The 13,497-nt window shown below is 41.0% G+C and overlaps 2 protein-coding genes across 3 annotated transcripts in view; one reads left to right on the top strand and one right to left on the bottom strand.

The window, feature by feature from the left end:
• LOC139981960 (phospholipid scramblase 1-like) overlaps positions 1-13,497 on the bottom strand; it is a 175,574-nt gene that overhangs the window by 41,450 nt on the left and 120,627 nt on the right. The window lies entirely within an intron of this gene.
• LOC139981962 (phospholipid scramblase 1-like) lies at positions 148-12,464 on the top strand. Its single transcript, XM_071994416.1, has 5 exons — positions 148-438; positions 10,180-10,323; positions 10,807-11,048; positions 11,533-11,647; positions 12,071-12,464. The coding sequence occupies exons 1-5, from the start codon at positions 319-321 to the stop codon at positions 12,293-12,295; spliced, it is 846 nt and encodes a 281-aa protein (XP_071850517.1). The 5' UTR covers positions 148-318; the 3' UTR covers positions 12,296-12,464.

The following is a 13,497-nucleotide window of genomic DNA, read 5'->3' on the forward strand; positions in this document are numbered from 1 at the left end:
TACATTAAGATTGCAATAAGGAAGGAAGTACTATGTTTTGAGTAGGCTGTGCAGGTTTACGTCTATATCCGTATTCTCCCTTTTTTCTTTTTCTTTTTTCTTTCTCTTCTGCCTGGTTTGATAAACAACCAGGTTAAGAACTGTTTGTATTGTCACTGCGATTGCTTTGAAGCATGATGTCAGCGGACAGAACTAGAGGTAATCTAGACAATATCGCTATCACAAATACAATTGGCATATTGATAGCTCCGTGGACAGTTGAACTTATCGATCCTGTTTGAATTGCGTTTTTCAACATTAACTATATTGATCCAGACCATGGCGAATACTCCACAGTTTGGTATGACAGGCATAACAGCGGTGACGTCACCTCCTGGTAAGGCCCAACCGACCCTTCAAGTGCCTGGTGCGGGGTTATCTTGGATGGATCGACCTTCCGTAAGTTATTTATGATTCCAACGAAAAAAATTATACTTCCGCCCATGCGTTAAGTTTTGTACTGTATCATTACTATCGATGGCAGAGAATCAGTAATTAATGGACCTCGTAATGTAATATTGTCTTCGCCTGTATACAATATATCAATTTAGCCTGGTTTTTCTCTAAGGACTTTGTATAGATAAAGTTACGTTCGAAAATAGTGGTTACAAGTGGTTGAAACTTTCAAACACGGCTATTACAGCGTCTACTAGTTTAACAACACATGTGTGTAAACCATCACAGTAGAACGGAAGTTCGGGAGCGCGCGAATTAACCATACACCACCAACACATATGAACTTGTAGTTTATGGGCTCCAATTAGTTTCAAATGAAATTCACATGTGCACTTAATTTATAGTCTGACCTCTGAATTACCGGATCCAACAGAATGATACTGTCTTGGAACAAGAAGCTCGTGAACTAACTTCAATTTGGAACGCTTTTGTTTATTCTGCAAAAGTAACTATAAAACTTAGCGTAAATAATTGTGAGGTTATACCATTTCATTTTGTTCTCATAATCATAACCAAAGCACACATGTTCGTACTCGAACGCAACTTTGAACTAAATATTTCGAGATATAATTTATTCCGAATATCTCCAACTGCGCTGGAAAGCCAGAAGTTATAATTATAATGATAATAAATATAATATTCATTGTAATAATCATTTAATCAGTTAATGTTAGTTGCTGTAAACAAATGAAACCAATTGCAATACACGGCTAAATGAGAAACATCTACGTAAGCAAGTTTTGACAAAATGAAAAGGCGTTTCTAAGCTCCGGAAAATTCACTTAATTTTTCTGGGGCTGCTTTCGCTTAAAATAATTCAAACTTTCAAAGCTCAAAGCAAATTTAAATGTATAAAAGAAATCACCAATATTTGGCTCGGTGTTACTATTCTTGCATACGAAAATATATTACTTCAGGTGGATAATTAAATAATTGTTAGGGTGACAGTAAACGTTTCCAAATACGAAAAATAAAACCTTGTGTGGAAAAAAGAATTACTTATTTAAGAAACGGTCGTTGATGGAAATTTGCCACTCTTAATACTGCTCCATATCTCGACACATTTGACGTCGGTTTGCCAACTGTTGGCTGTAAATTTCGTTAGACTTTCAGACATCGTTATCTTGTTATGCAGTACGTTATGCATACGAATTGTAAACATGTACAAACGTTACACACAGTCGGTGCATGTACATCAGAATATGTGGTCAAACCTTGGTACTAAATATGTGCAACGACAGTGAACGATATCGAGCCTGTCCTGATGGACTGAATTGAGAGGCTGAATAAAACTGAATGGACCTTTCAAACAATTGAGAAAATGGATTTAAAAAGTTAGCATTACAACAACCAGACCTCCTCTATTCAATTGGAATGGCATAAATTAAGCCCCAATTGTAAACGGGAAAGCACGCAGCTGGTATTTATTTTCAAAAGCCTTAAAAGACAGAGGAGCTCCGTTCTCGTCGAAGATATCGCCCACAAATGAAATCCCTTTTATACCAAATATTGTTAAAAACCGTATTATGTGTCCGGCTTCCCTGTCCAAAATGTGGGCATGACAAGAATTAGTCCATTAACCATAGGTTGCATTTTTCAGCTCTCTTGACCTCAACTTACTGAAACTTTATCTCTTCTGCGAACAGACTGGTTAGTTTGGAAGAGTTGATTTGTTCACACCTTGCCATGTCTGCCTTGATCTGATAGTGATTTGGCTACTAGCTGTGTGATGAGTTGCATAATAGACAAATAGGCAGCTCAACTAAAGTGCGAAAAGATGGGACTTATAACTCAGCTAACCAACTGGAATAAACCTGCCGTTCAGTACAAACGACAGGTTTTTGGATGCAACCTATAGCTAATGGACACTTTCGAGGCATGGTTTGGGTGAACTCGAAACAGAAACACCAGCTGCGAAAGGTTGCGAAACGTTTTGATCAACGTGATTTCAACGAGCCGACTAAGGTCATGCTGCTACCACAGATTGAGAATTGATTTCAGGTGGGAAAGTTTGGGGATGAAATTGCCAGCCAAAAAAGATGATCACCCCCCCTTCCGATCGTGATACCCAAAACAGTAATTGGACCAGTGGTCTAGTTAAATTTTTACCTGTCCATAAAAGGTGGTTTGTTTCCCTTTAACGATCCTAGAGGAAATACATTCGTTTTCCCCCTTCATTAATTGACCATTAAACCAGAGCTACTCTTCAAGGAGTTGAAAAGGCCATTATTACAAACACAAGCTATTGAGTTAAAGTACAAGGGTTTGAACCCAGCGTCAAAAATCCTCATTGAGGTTGAAAATGTTGAGAGTCTTAAAACAAAATCTCACTCCAGTTGACCAAAGGCTTTTTTTCTTCAAAATCTACAAATACCATCAATCCAGAAATTGACATAGCATCAGAAAAGTTTATCATATCTAAAATACAAGGAATATTTTCACCAATATATCGCCCTTAAACAAAACCGGTCTGATTCGAATCAACCAACTTTTCGATAAACCATTTTACTCTAGAGGCCAAAGGCTATGGAGCAAATGTTATACCGGTAGTCTACATTCCATAAGACTTATTGAGGTCCCTATCAGGCTTCGGCAAAAGTGTAATTATACTACGAGACTGTTCGTTCGACAATTTGCAATGGTTATAAGCAAAAATTTATATTGTTTGTGACCAACTTTGCAACAGCAGGCCGAAAGAGCTGTAAAACTCGGCCGTTAAACCGCCACTACCCGGGCCCTTGTTATCATTGAAAGAAAATGGTGGCTGGCTACATTCCTCTGTAGGAAGTGCTGCAAATGCTGGCATCCTCATCAGTGAGAGGCATTGGACAATGAAGATTAAGTTGGAGGATCAACCAAGGAGATCAAGCCACACTGCCATATAACTGCTTGTAAACATTGTTTAACTCACCTAAAATACTTGAATTATTGATAACATCCTGTCCTGAGACACTTTTGAACGTTTACAGATTCATGACAATTCTCTATGTTTATTTTTGTTTTTCTCCCTGTTCCACCCAACGAGCCCTGGAACGACCAATTGTACTGCCCTGAAGTGTATAGTTATATCAAGTTTCCAGCCTGAACCTGCCATCATTCAATTTCTCCAGATTCTCTGTTGCCCTAAAGTTATAATAGGAACTTTCTAAAAGCGAAATTTCTCTCATTAACTCTGTCTCCTGTTTCCTACGAGCAGCCCTTATTTCTTTGCTAAAGTCTATTCTAGAAGCACGGATTTTATACTTAAAGTATTCCCATATTTTGGACGGGTCACTTCCCTGAAACACGTCAATTCTCACAAGTAATAATTGCTCTTACTTTTGAAGTGTAAACCAAATCAGTCAGTGAAGAGTTATTAAGTTTCCAGTAACCTGGACTACGCTTATTTGTATTAAATATTTAAAAGCCAAATTAACTATTGAGTGATCAGAATGCATAGTATAGGAGAAGAAGTGCACTTTGTAACCAAGTTGCGAATATGACTCGAGATAAGAAGAAACCAAATTCCTGTCTACATCTTATTCCGGGAGTTTTAATGTTAAAATTCCAAGAGTATTCTCTTAGGCTAGGGTTCCACTCCCTCCAAATGTCAATCAAATCAAAACTGGACACTAAGTTGATACATTCATCCCTCGGCGCCTTAACATTTGGTCATCAGGTTCCCTGCCAATTTGACAAATTTGAAACGGAAAATAAAGTTCAAATCATTCTCCTATGATGACATCGTTGATATTAACCATTTGTAAAGTAGAAGATAAAAAGCGGGGAAAACCCCGTATCATCAGAGTTTGGACCCGTAGACATTAACCAGAGAATGAAAGAATTATCTAGAATTGTCGCTTCAACAATCAGAACTCTACCCGTATATCTTAATGTGTGGAGTAACAGAAATTGTAATGGTTTTCCTGCTGCGCCTCTCCATTCACCATTGTAGAAGGCTGAGTTTGGTTCCATTTTGGTACAGTTCTTGTACTTGCTGCCGCCATTTTCTTTTTCCTTTCCAGACCTGTTTTGTCCGGTCGTCCACGATGTTATAAACCCTTCACTGCGAGGGCTCTTCTAGCATTTTACAAAATTTGAAACTTGTCTTGATAAAATTTTACCTCGACAAAGATGGTGCCTTCTCCTCATTCGACGGATCTCTCATCTCGGTGGGCCCCTTTCAATTCTGCAGGCGGGGATGCCAATCTCCTGAAAAACTGCAGTTGCGAAGTCTGAACAGTTCTCACCTTCGTTCGATTTCAGATTAACAATCCTGACGTTATTGTGTCGTGAAAAATGTTCCTGTTTTTATTGATCATGGAGTCATGTAACCACATTCCTCTTCTAGTTTCGCAACCCGTTGCTCAATAGTGAGGTATCGCTCCTATAATAAATCGTTTTCCCTTTTCAGTTATTCAAAAGATTTTCTCAAATCTTCTTCTGGTTTTTGCCTTTATCTTCTTGAGTTCTTTCGAAATGTTGTTCGTAGCTGTATCCACAGTTTTAGTGAAGTATACCGACATCGTTGTTTAACATTTGGATTCGGCTTCGCATTCGGAGCCATCGCCTAAGCTGCGTTTACTGACAGCATGTTGTGATGAGGCAGAGGATTGAGTGACTTGACCTACAAGTTGTCGTTCTTTTTCTCCCCAAACTGCCGACTGGTCTCTCTCTTTGTGGCATATTCGCACACAATGTAATGAAGAGTTTAAAAACTTTTGTAAGTCGCTATCGACTTCCATTAGTATATATTGATTCTCTGGTTCTCTTCTGTGGATCGGATTTTGAGGTCGGTAGGTTTCACCATTCCCTCTACCTCTCCACTCCCCTGAAATAGATATTAAAAGAAATACAACTTGTTATTTACCTAAGTCCTTGCGAGTAGACCTAATTTATAGCTTAGACATTAGTCCATATATATAAAATATAAAATATTACCTGTCTCGCGGAAGGTGAGACCCAAACCCCCAACCCCTTCTCTCCCCCTCCAATCGAATAGAGTATTATATGTTTTCTTTGCTAACTTTGTCGTGGAAGTTTAGATCATCAACTTCCTCGTTCCTGTTTAGAATTAAAAGAGGTATAAAAAGGGGAAATACCCATTTTTAATAATGTGTAAAAGTAAGTTGGCCTGACGTTTCGATCCTAGCAGGATCTTCTTCAGAGGCTAAATGACAAGTTACAGTAACAGAGGGGACAAAAACACGCACAGAATACAGACAGGTTAATGAGCACGGTGAACACAATGGGATGGATGAAAGGGGATTATAAGTAGAAAGCAACAGGAGAAGAGGAGAGGAAGGAGATAAACTGTGGAGGGACAAAGAGAGGATTAAAGGCACAGGGTAAGGAATAAACTGGAGAGGGACAAAGACAGAAAGGTGTGAAGAAAAATGGAGGGGAAGAGAGCTGTGAGAAGAAGAGTGAAAGGGGGGGGAGGGAGAAAGGGGAGAAGGAGTAGGGAACAGAGGAAGTTAGTCATGTCCTTCCTGAATGTTCAGCCCATGAGGTTGAATGGTACGAAGGCGTTGCATCCAGAGCCTCTCTCTGCTGATTCGTACTAGGTCAGGACGGCTACCTAAGGATTCAATCCCCTGTAGGGACATGTCGTTAATGGTATGGTTGGGAAGGTTAAAATGTTCTCCAACTGGGGTCTCAGTCTTCATGGTGTTGACTGTGGATCTGTGACCATAGAATCGCTTCTTGAGGGTGGTTTTGGTTTCGCCAACATACTGGATGCCGCAAACTCTACAAGAGATCAGATAGATGACATTGGTGGTAGTGCAAGTGATGTGACCCTTAGTCTTGTGTGTGAGTTGCATGCTGTGGCTGGTGATGGAATTGGATTCAACAATGTGGTGGCTGCAGACGATGCATCTCGAAGTACGATCACATTTGAAGGTACCATGCTGAATGGGTGTGAGGTTAGAAGTAAGAGGTGGAACAGCAGCACGTACAAGAAGGTCTCGTAGGTTGCGTGGTCGTCTGTAGGCGATGATGGGTTTTTCAGGGACGGCTCGTTGGAGTCTATCTGAAGTGAGGAGAATGTTGTGGTTGTTAGAGGTGATTTTCTGAAGGGGAGGAAGATTTGGGTGGAAAGTAACAACCAGGGGCAGCTTGTTGTCGCAATCTCGTCCCTTTTTGTCCTTCACTGCCAAAGTAGATGATCTGGAAAGGGAGCGGACTCTCTGAATGGCTTCACGCACCCTTCTGGCACTATGGCCCCTGGCAATAAGGTGTTTTTCCAAAGCATCTGTATGGCGAATGAAAGAGGAATTGTTGGAGCAAATGCGACGAAGACGAAGTGCTTGACTGTAGGCAATTCCAGACTTGCAGTGACGGGGATGGCAGCTTGAAGAATGGAGATACTGGTGTGTGTCTGTGGGCTTGGTGTATAAGTCTGTAGAGAGAGAACCGTGTTCCTTGCGAACAGTCACATCGAGAAAGTTAACCTGTTGGTGAGAGTAATCAGAGGTGAATTTGATGGTGCTGTGGAAAGAATTGATGTGATGGATGAAGGTGAGCAGGCTATCCTCATCACTGGTCCAAATGAAGAAGATGTCATCAATGTAGCGCCACCAGATAAGGGGACGGCAGGGAGCCGTACTGAGCATGCGTTCTTTAAGGCTAGACATAAACAGACATGCAAAGGAAGGAGCCATCCTGGTTCCCATGGCAGTCCCGTGTCTTTGAAGGTAATGCTTGTCCATGAACGTGAAGTTGTTTTTGGTGAGAACCTGTTGCATGAGAGCTTTGATGTCAGAGATGGGTGGACAAGGGTGGACCTTCTTAGACAGGGCTGCACACGTGGCTGCGATACCTTCAGCATGAGGGATGTTAGTGTACAGAGAAGTGATGTCGAAAGTACCGATGATGGCTGTACTGGGGATTTGGTTTTTGATATCTTCAAGTTTCCTGAGGAAATCTGGAGTGTCATGGATATAAGAATTAATCTGAGGAACAAGAGGTTTGATGAAGTGGTCCACAAACAAGGATATCTTCTCGGTGGGGGACCCATTGCCCGAGATGATAGGCCTACCAGGGTTACCAGGCTTGTGAATTTTGGGCAGGAGATAAAACCTGGCTGCCTTACAGTCTGTGGGAGAAAGGAAAGAAACAGCCTTCTTAGAGATCTGGTTCCGCTGGTACATATCAGTGATGGTCTGTTTTATCTGCTGGGAGAAAATATCTGTGGGATCAGAATCAAGAAGAGTGTAAATATCACTGTTGGAGAGATGACGCATGGCTTCCTTGATGTAATCCTGTCGATCCTGGATGACAACTGCAGAACCTTTGTCGGCTGGCTTGATGATAATGTCACTGCGAGACATCAGTGAGGAGAGTGCTGTACGCTCATCTCTTGGAAGGTTGTCGTGTGTTCTGCGGAGAGGAGAGTTTGACTGGTTAGTCTCAGAGCTGACGACCTGTGTGTAGGCTTCTAAAACAGGGACTCTGTTCTTAGGAGGCATCCAAGAACTTTTCTTGCAGAAGGGTTCCCGTTCAGTTGGAGGATCATCTAGGAAAAACTCACGAAGGCGAATTCTGCGAAAGAAATGAGTAAGATCTTGACTCAGTTCCGCTTGGTCAAATGCTGGAGGAGTAGGACAGAAGTTGAGTCCTTTGGAGAGAAGCCTAAGGTCTGCACTGGTAAGAGTAGAAGAAGATAAGTTAACAACTGCAGTTGAGGATGGTGGTTCAGACTCAGGTGGAGTCTGGGGCCTTCTAAAACGGTTGCAAGCGGTACGTTTGCGTCTTTTCTGAAGGTCAGTCATTTTCTTATTTCTTCTTTCTGTGAGTTCAATGTTCTGCTGAGACAAACACAAGTTAATTTTGTTAGTGTACTGAGTCCATTCGTCATCGGTCACCTTGTCCACCCATCTCTGACATCAAAGCTCTCATGCAACAGGTTCTCACCAAAAACAACTTCACGTTCATGGACAAGCATTACCTTCAAAGACACGGGACTGCCATGGGAACCAGGATGGCTCCTTCCTTTGCATGTCTGTTTATGTCTAGCCTTGAAGAACGCATGCTCAGTACGGCTCCCTGCCGTCCCCTTATCTGGTGGCGCTACATTGATGACATCTTCTTCATTTGGACCAGTGATGAGGATAGCCTGCTCACCTTCATCCATCACATCAATTCTTTCCACAGCACCATCAAATTCACCTCTGATTACTCTCACCAACAGGTTAACTTTCTCGATGTGACTGTTCGCAAGGAACACGGTTCTCTCTCTACAGACTTATACACCAAGCCCACAGACACACACCAGTATCTCCATTCTTCAAGCTGCCATCCCCGTCACTGCAAGTCTGGAATTGCCTACAGTCAAGCACTTCGTCTTCGTCGCATTTGCTCCAACAATTCCTCTTTCATTCGCCATACAGATGCTTTGGAAAAACACCTTATTGCCAGGGGCCATAGTGCCAGAAGGGTGCGTGAAGCCATTCAGAGAGTCCGCTCCCTTTCCAGATCATCTACTTTGGCAGTGAAGGACAAAAAGGGACGAGATTGCGACAACAAGCTGCCCCTGGTTGTTACTTTCCACCCAAATCTTCCTCCCCTTCAGAAAATCACCTCTAACAACCACAACATTCTCCTCACTTCAGATAGACTCCAACGAGCCGTCCCTGAAAAACCCATCATCGCCTACAGACGACCACGCAACCTACGAGACCTTCTTGTACGTGCTGCTGTTCCACCTCTTACTTCTAACCTCACACCCATTCAGCATGGTACCTTCAAATGTGATCGTACTTCGAGATGCATCGTCTGCAGCCACCACATTGTTGAATCCAATTCCATCACCAGCCACAGCATGCAACTCACACACAAGACTAAGGGTCACATCACTTGCACTACCACCAATGTCATCTATCTGATCTCTTGTAGAGTTTGCGGCATCCAGTATGTTGGCGAAACCAAAACCACCCTCAAGAAGCGATTCTATGGTCACAGATCCACAGTCAACACCATGAAGACTGAGACCCCAGTTGGAGAACATTTTAACCTTCCCAACCATACCATTAACGACATGTCCCTACAGGGGATTGAATCCTTAGGTAGCCGTCCTGACCTAGTACGAATCAGCAGAGAGAGGCTCTGGATGCAACGCCTTCGTACCATTCAACCTCATGGGCTGAACATTCAGGAAGGACATGACTAACTTCCTCTGTTCCCTACTCCTTCTCCCCTTTCTCCCCCCCCCCCCCTTTCACTCTTCTTCTCACAGCTCTCTTCCCCTCCATTTTTCTTCACACCTTTCTGTCTTTGTCCTCTCCAGTTTATTCCTTACCCTGTGCCTTTAATCCTCTCTTTGTCCCTCCACAGTTTATCTCCTTCCTCTCCTCTTCTCCTGTTGCTTTCTACTTACAATCCCCTTTCATCCATCCCATTGTGTTCACCGTGCTCATTAACCTGTCTGTATTCTGTGCGTGTTTTTGTCCCCTCTGTTACTGTAACTTGTCATTTAGCCTCTGAAGAAGATCCTGCTAGGATCGAAACGTCAGGCCAACTTACTTTTACACATTCTATTACACAGGCTCTCTAGTGGATAAGCAGTTTGCTAACAGTTTCATTTTATTTTGATTTTTAATAATGCTACGGTTTTTTTTTTTTTTTTTGTGGTTATTTGACTGTTGAAACTATTTCCACCAAAGCCACTACTGATATTTTTGTAACTTCGTTGTCGTTTCCTAGGCAACCATCGGTTGTCCACCAGGACTGGAGTATCTCAGTCAGCTCGATCAAGTCCTCGTCCATCAACAAATTGAAATAGCTGAAGTTCTCACCAACTTCGAAACACCAAATAGATATAAAGTGAAAAATATTCTCGGTCAACAGGTACGTATACGTTATACAGTTTATACTTCATCTTAGGAGGTATATAATACAGGTGCAGTTTCATATGGATTGCATACCCCCTACCCTATATATATATATATATATATATATATATATATATATATATATATATATATATATATATATTCGATGATTTCGATCGAGTTGTTTAGCATCATGTTTGATCACTAGAGGAATGCAAAATATGTCACCAAAAGCAGAAATAGTATTGTTTGATATAGATGTCAAACGCCTACAGTGAAATTGCGACCTTCCTTACCAGTTTCGAACCTCTGGACATACAATCAGCGTCCATAGCCTATTGGTTAGGGTGTCCGTGTACAGAGCGGAAGGCCCGGGTTCCATTCCGGTGGAGGCTGGTAGTTTTTCACTGTTCTTGATTTTCCAACTCATAACGATTTTCATTTATATATATATATATATTTATGTGTGTGTGTGTCTATGTCATTTTTTTTTAATTAGATTCTTTTCGCTGTCGAGGAGTCAGACACTGTCGTGCGTCAAAATTGCGGTAATAAAAGAAGCTTCGAGATGCACATCATGGATAATATGTCTCAAGAAGTCATGAAGGTCTGCAAAGAATTCAAGTTCTGTGCGGGTCGTTGTTGTGCATGCTGTGCTGGATGCTGTAATGGCAAAACATGTGGCTTTAATGTCGCTGTAGAGGCCCCGCCTGGCTGCCCTATCGGATATGTTATTCAAAGGTATATATATATATATATATATATATATATATATATTATATATATATATATATATATATATATATATATATATATATATATATATATATATATATATATATTATTTTATCAAACATGGATACGCAGCCAATTACAGTAATTTTTAGGGTAGAAAACAGGGACGGAAACAGGTGGATGACTAAGTCATGTAACACGAGACACGTTTATCAAACACGGATACACAGCCGGCTACGTAATGACATGTCTGGTAATATTCCAGGGTCCGCTAAAAGGTGTTAAATATTTGCAAGAAATTGCTCTAGTTTGCATCTGAGCATGCATGGATGTAAAATTAACAGCTATTGTAGCATTTCTGATAATTGTTACTCATTTCATACTAAATATCCTTGTAGGATGTGGGAAATTGGGAACACCAGACTCAATGAAAATATAGCCTATATTAATTGAATTCAGTCCTACATATATATTTAATTTTTGTATGCAGGCCAAGCTTGTGCGGGGATCATTTATCGATTCTGGACGAAAATCATGAAACTTTGCTTAAAATAAGAGGACCAGGCTGTAGCTGTGGGTCAAGTCACAGTGATATAGAATTCAACGTAAGTATTTCTCCCCCAAGAGTACCAATGTGGGAATGGATGGAAGTTTAAAACCGGATGATTTTTTGTTTTTAAATCTTGATATTTCTTAGTCCAAGGCAAATGGTGGGGGGCGGGGCGGGATATGAGTGCTAGTTATGGTTCTACAACTATACAGCTTTTATCATATTCGGGATCTCTGGAATAACCTTTGAAGGGATGACATCATCTCCTATAGTGTAGGATAAATTGCATGTTATTGCTTATCTATGATCCATTTTTGGGCAATGTTAACACCCCCTCCTCTACCCCACCCCACCCCTCCCCAACCCCCGCCCTCGCCGCAGCAACTTCAATCCACGTCTTCTCCCTCTCTAAATGTACAACTAGCCTCATTTTGTAAGTAATTTCCCCCTTTGTTTCTCTTTCTCTATCTCTCCAAAGGTACTCTCCTCAGATGAAACCGAAGAAATCGGTAAAATCACCAAGCAATGGGCAGGATACGTTCAGGAAGTGTTTACTAAAGCCGACAACTTTGCTATCCAATTCCCGATGGACTTAGAAGTGAAAACGAAGGCGATATTAATAGGGGCGGTCTTACTAATTGATTTTATGTTCTTCGAAGAACAGCAGACGATCCATCAGCAGCGAACCAATCAGCGGCGTTGAGGAATTGTTGAAACAAAGCCACAAAATAAATACCTTTCGTAAAAGACGATTGTTCATGGTTCTAAACCAACTGCAAATATTAAGACATTGTAATCCACTGTTCAACCGCAAACCGCTTAAACTGATCCCTGCAAGTCGGAAAACGCCACGTAATTTTTTTTTTTTGGGGGGGGGGGAGGGGGGTTCATCTTTAAACAGGTGAGGCGAAGTTTGTAGTAGAGAGGGTAACATGCCCTCCCAGTTTTGTAAAAAAAAGCAAACTCAACAGTCGTATTTGTTGTTGTTATTTTTCAAATTACAAGACGTGCTCTTTCTGGTACACTTTTAACTTTTCTGTAAATTAATTGTGTTTTGTGGTTATTTCAATAGATTATGTTTTCCTTTACTGAAATAATATTAGCTTATATGAGAAAAAAATCAAGTGTCCTTTGTTTTTCCATATTTAGGAATAAAATAAGTGTATACTATATATGTACCCTTTCATTAAGCATATTCAAATATTGGAATTTTGGTAAGAATAGCACACACAATCTATTTTGTGTTGAGGTAAACTTTCTGATTTACACCCCCATGCATCACCCCCACCTACCTCCCCTTTTCAAATAGAATCACATGACCTACTGCCCCACCATTATTTGTGCCCCTTCAGATTGAAATCCTCCCGTATCTTTAAAATTAAATCTATATTTGATACCAGCTCTGCAGATTCCTACGTTGTGAACCAACATTTCCCGCAACATTAATATAGGTTCCATATGCATTTTTTAAAGCAACAATGTCAGCCTACATATTGTAATTAAACACTAATATCCAGATGATTTTATGTAGCCTGTCTATATTATGCAATTTCAAATTTTATGTTATGTTCTGTTTATTTATGCCTATATGTAAATATCAACATTGCATTTTCACCGTACCTATAAAGTCGTATTAATTATATTTGCATATTTCAAATATCATCATTGTGAATGTTATATGAACCTAATGTCAATGAATTTAGCTACGTTTCCCGTTTAAGAACCCGCTTGACTTCACTAGCTTGGAGGATGGCGTAAGCTCCTGTGACGGAGAGATGAAGGGGGGGGGGGGTGGTTGGGCGCGAGGAAACTGGACCCTAGCCTTGCTTTAGAACCCCGGTGTAGTGTTGGCGAGTGAAACCCTTACACGGGGACAGCAGATTGACCGTATGGGTTCTATGATGA

This window comes from Apostichopus japonicus, chromosome 16, assembly GCF_037975245.1.
Source record: "Apostichopus japonicus isolate 1M-3 chromosome 16, ASM3797524v1, whole genome shotgun sequence".
Classification (NCBI taxonomy): Eukaryota; Metazoa; Echinodermata; class Holothuroidea; order Aspidochirotida; family Stichopodidae; genus Apostichopus; species Apostichopus japonicus.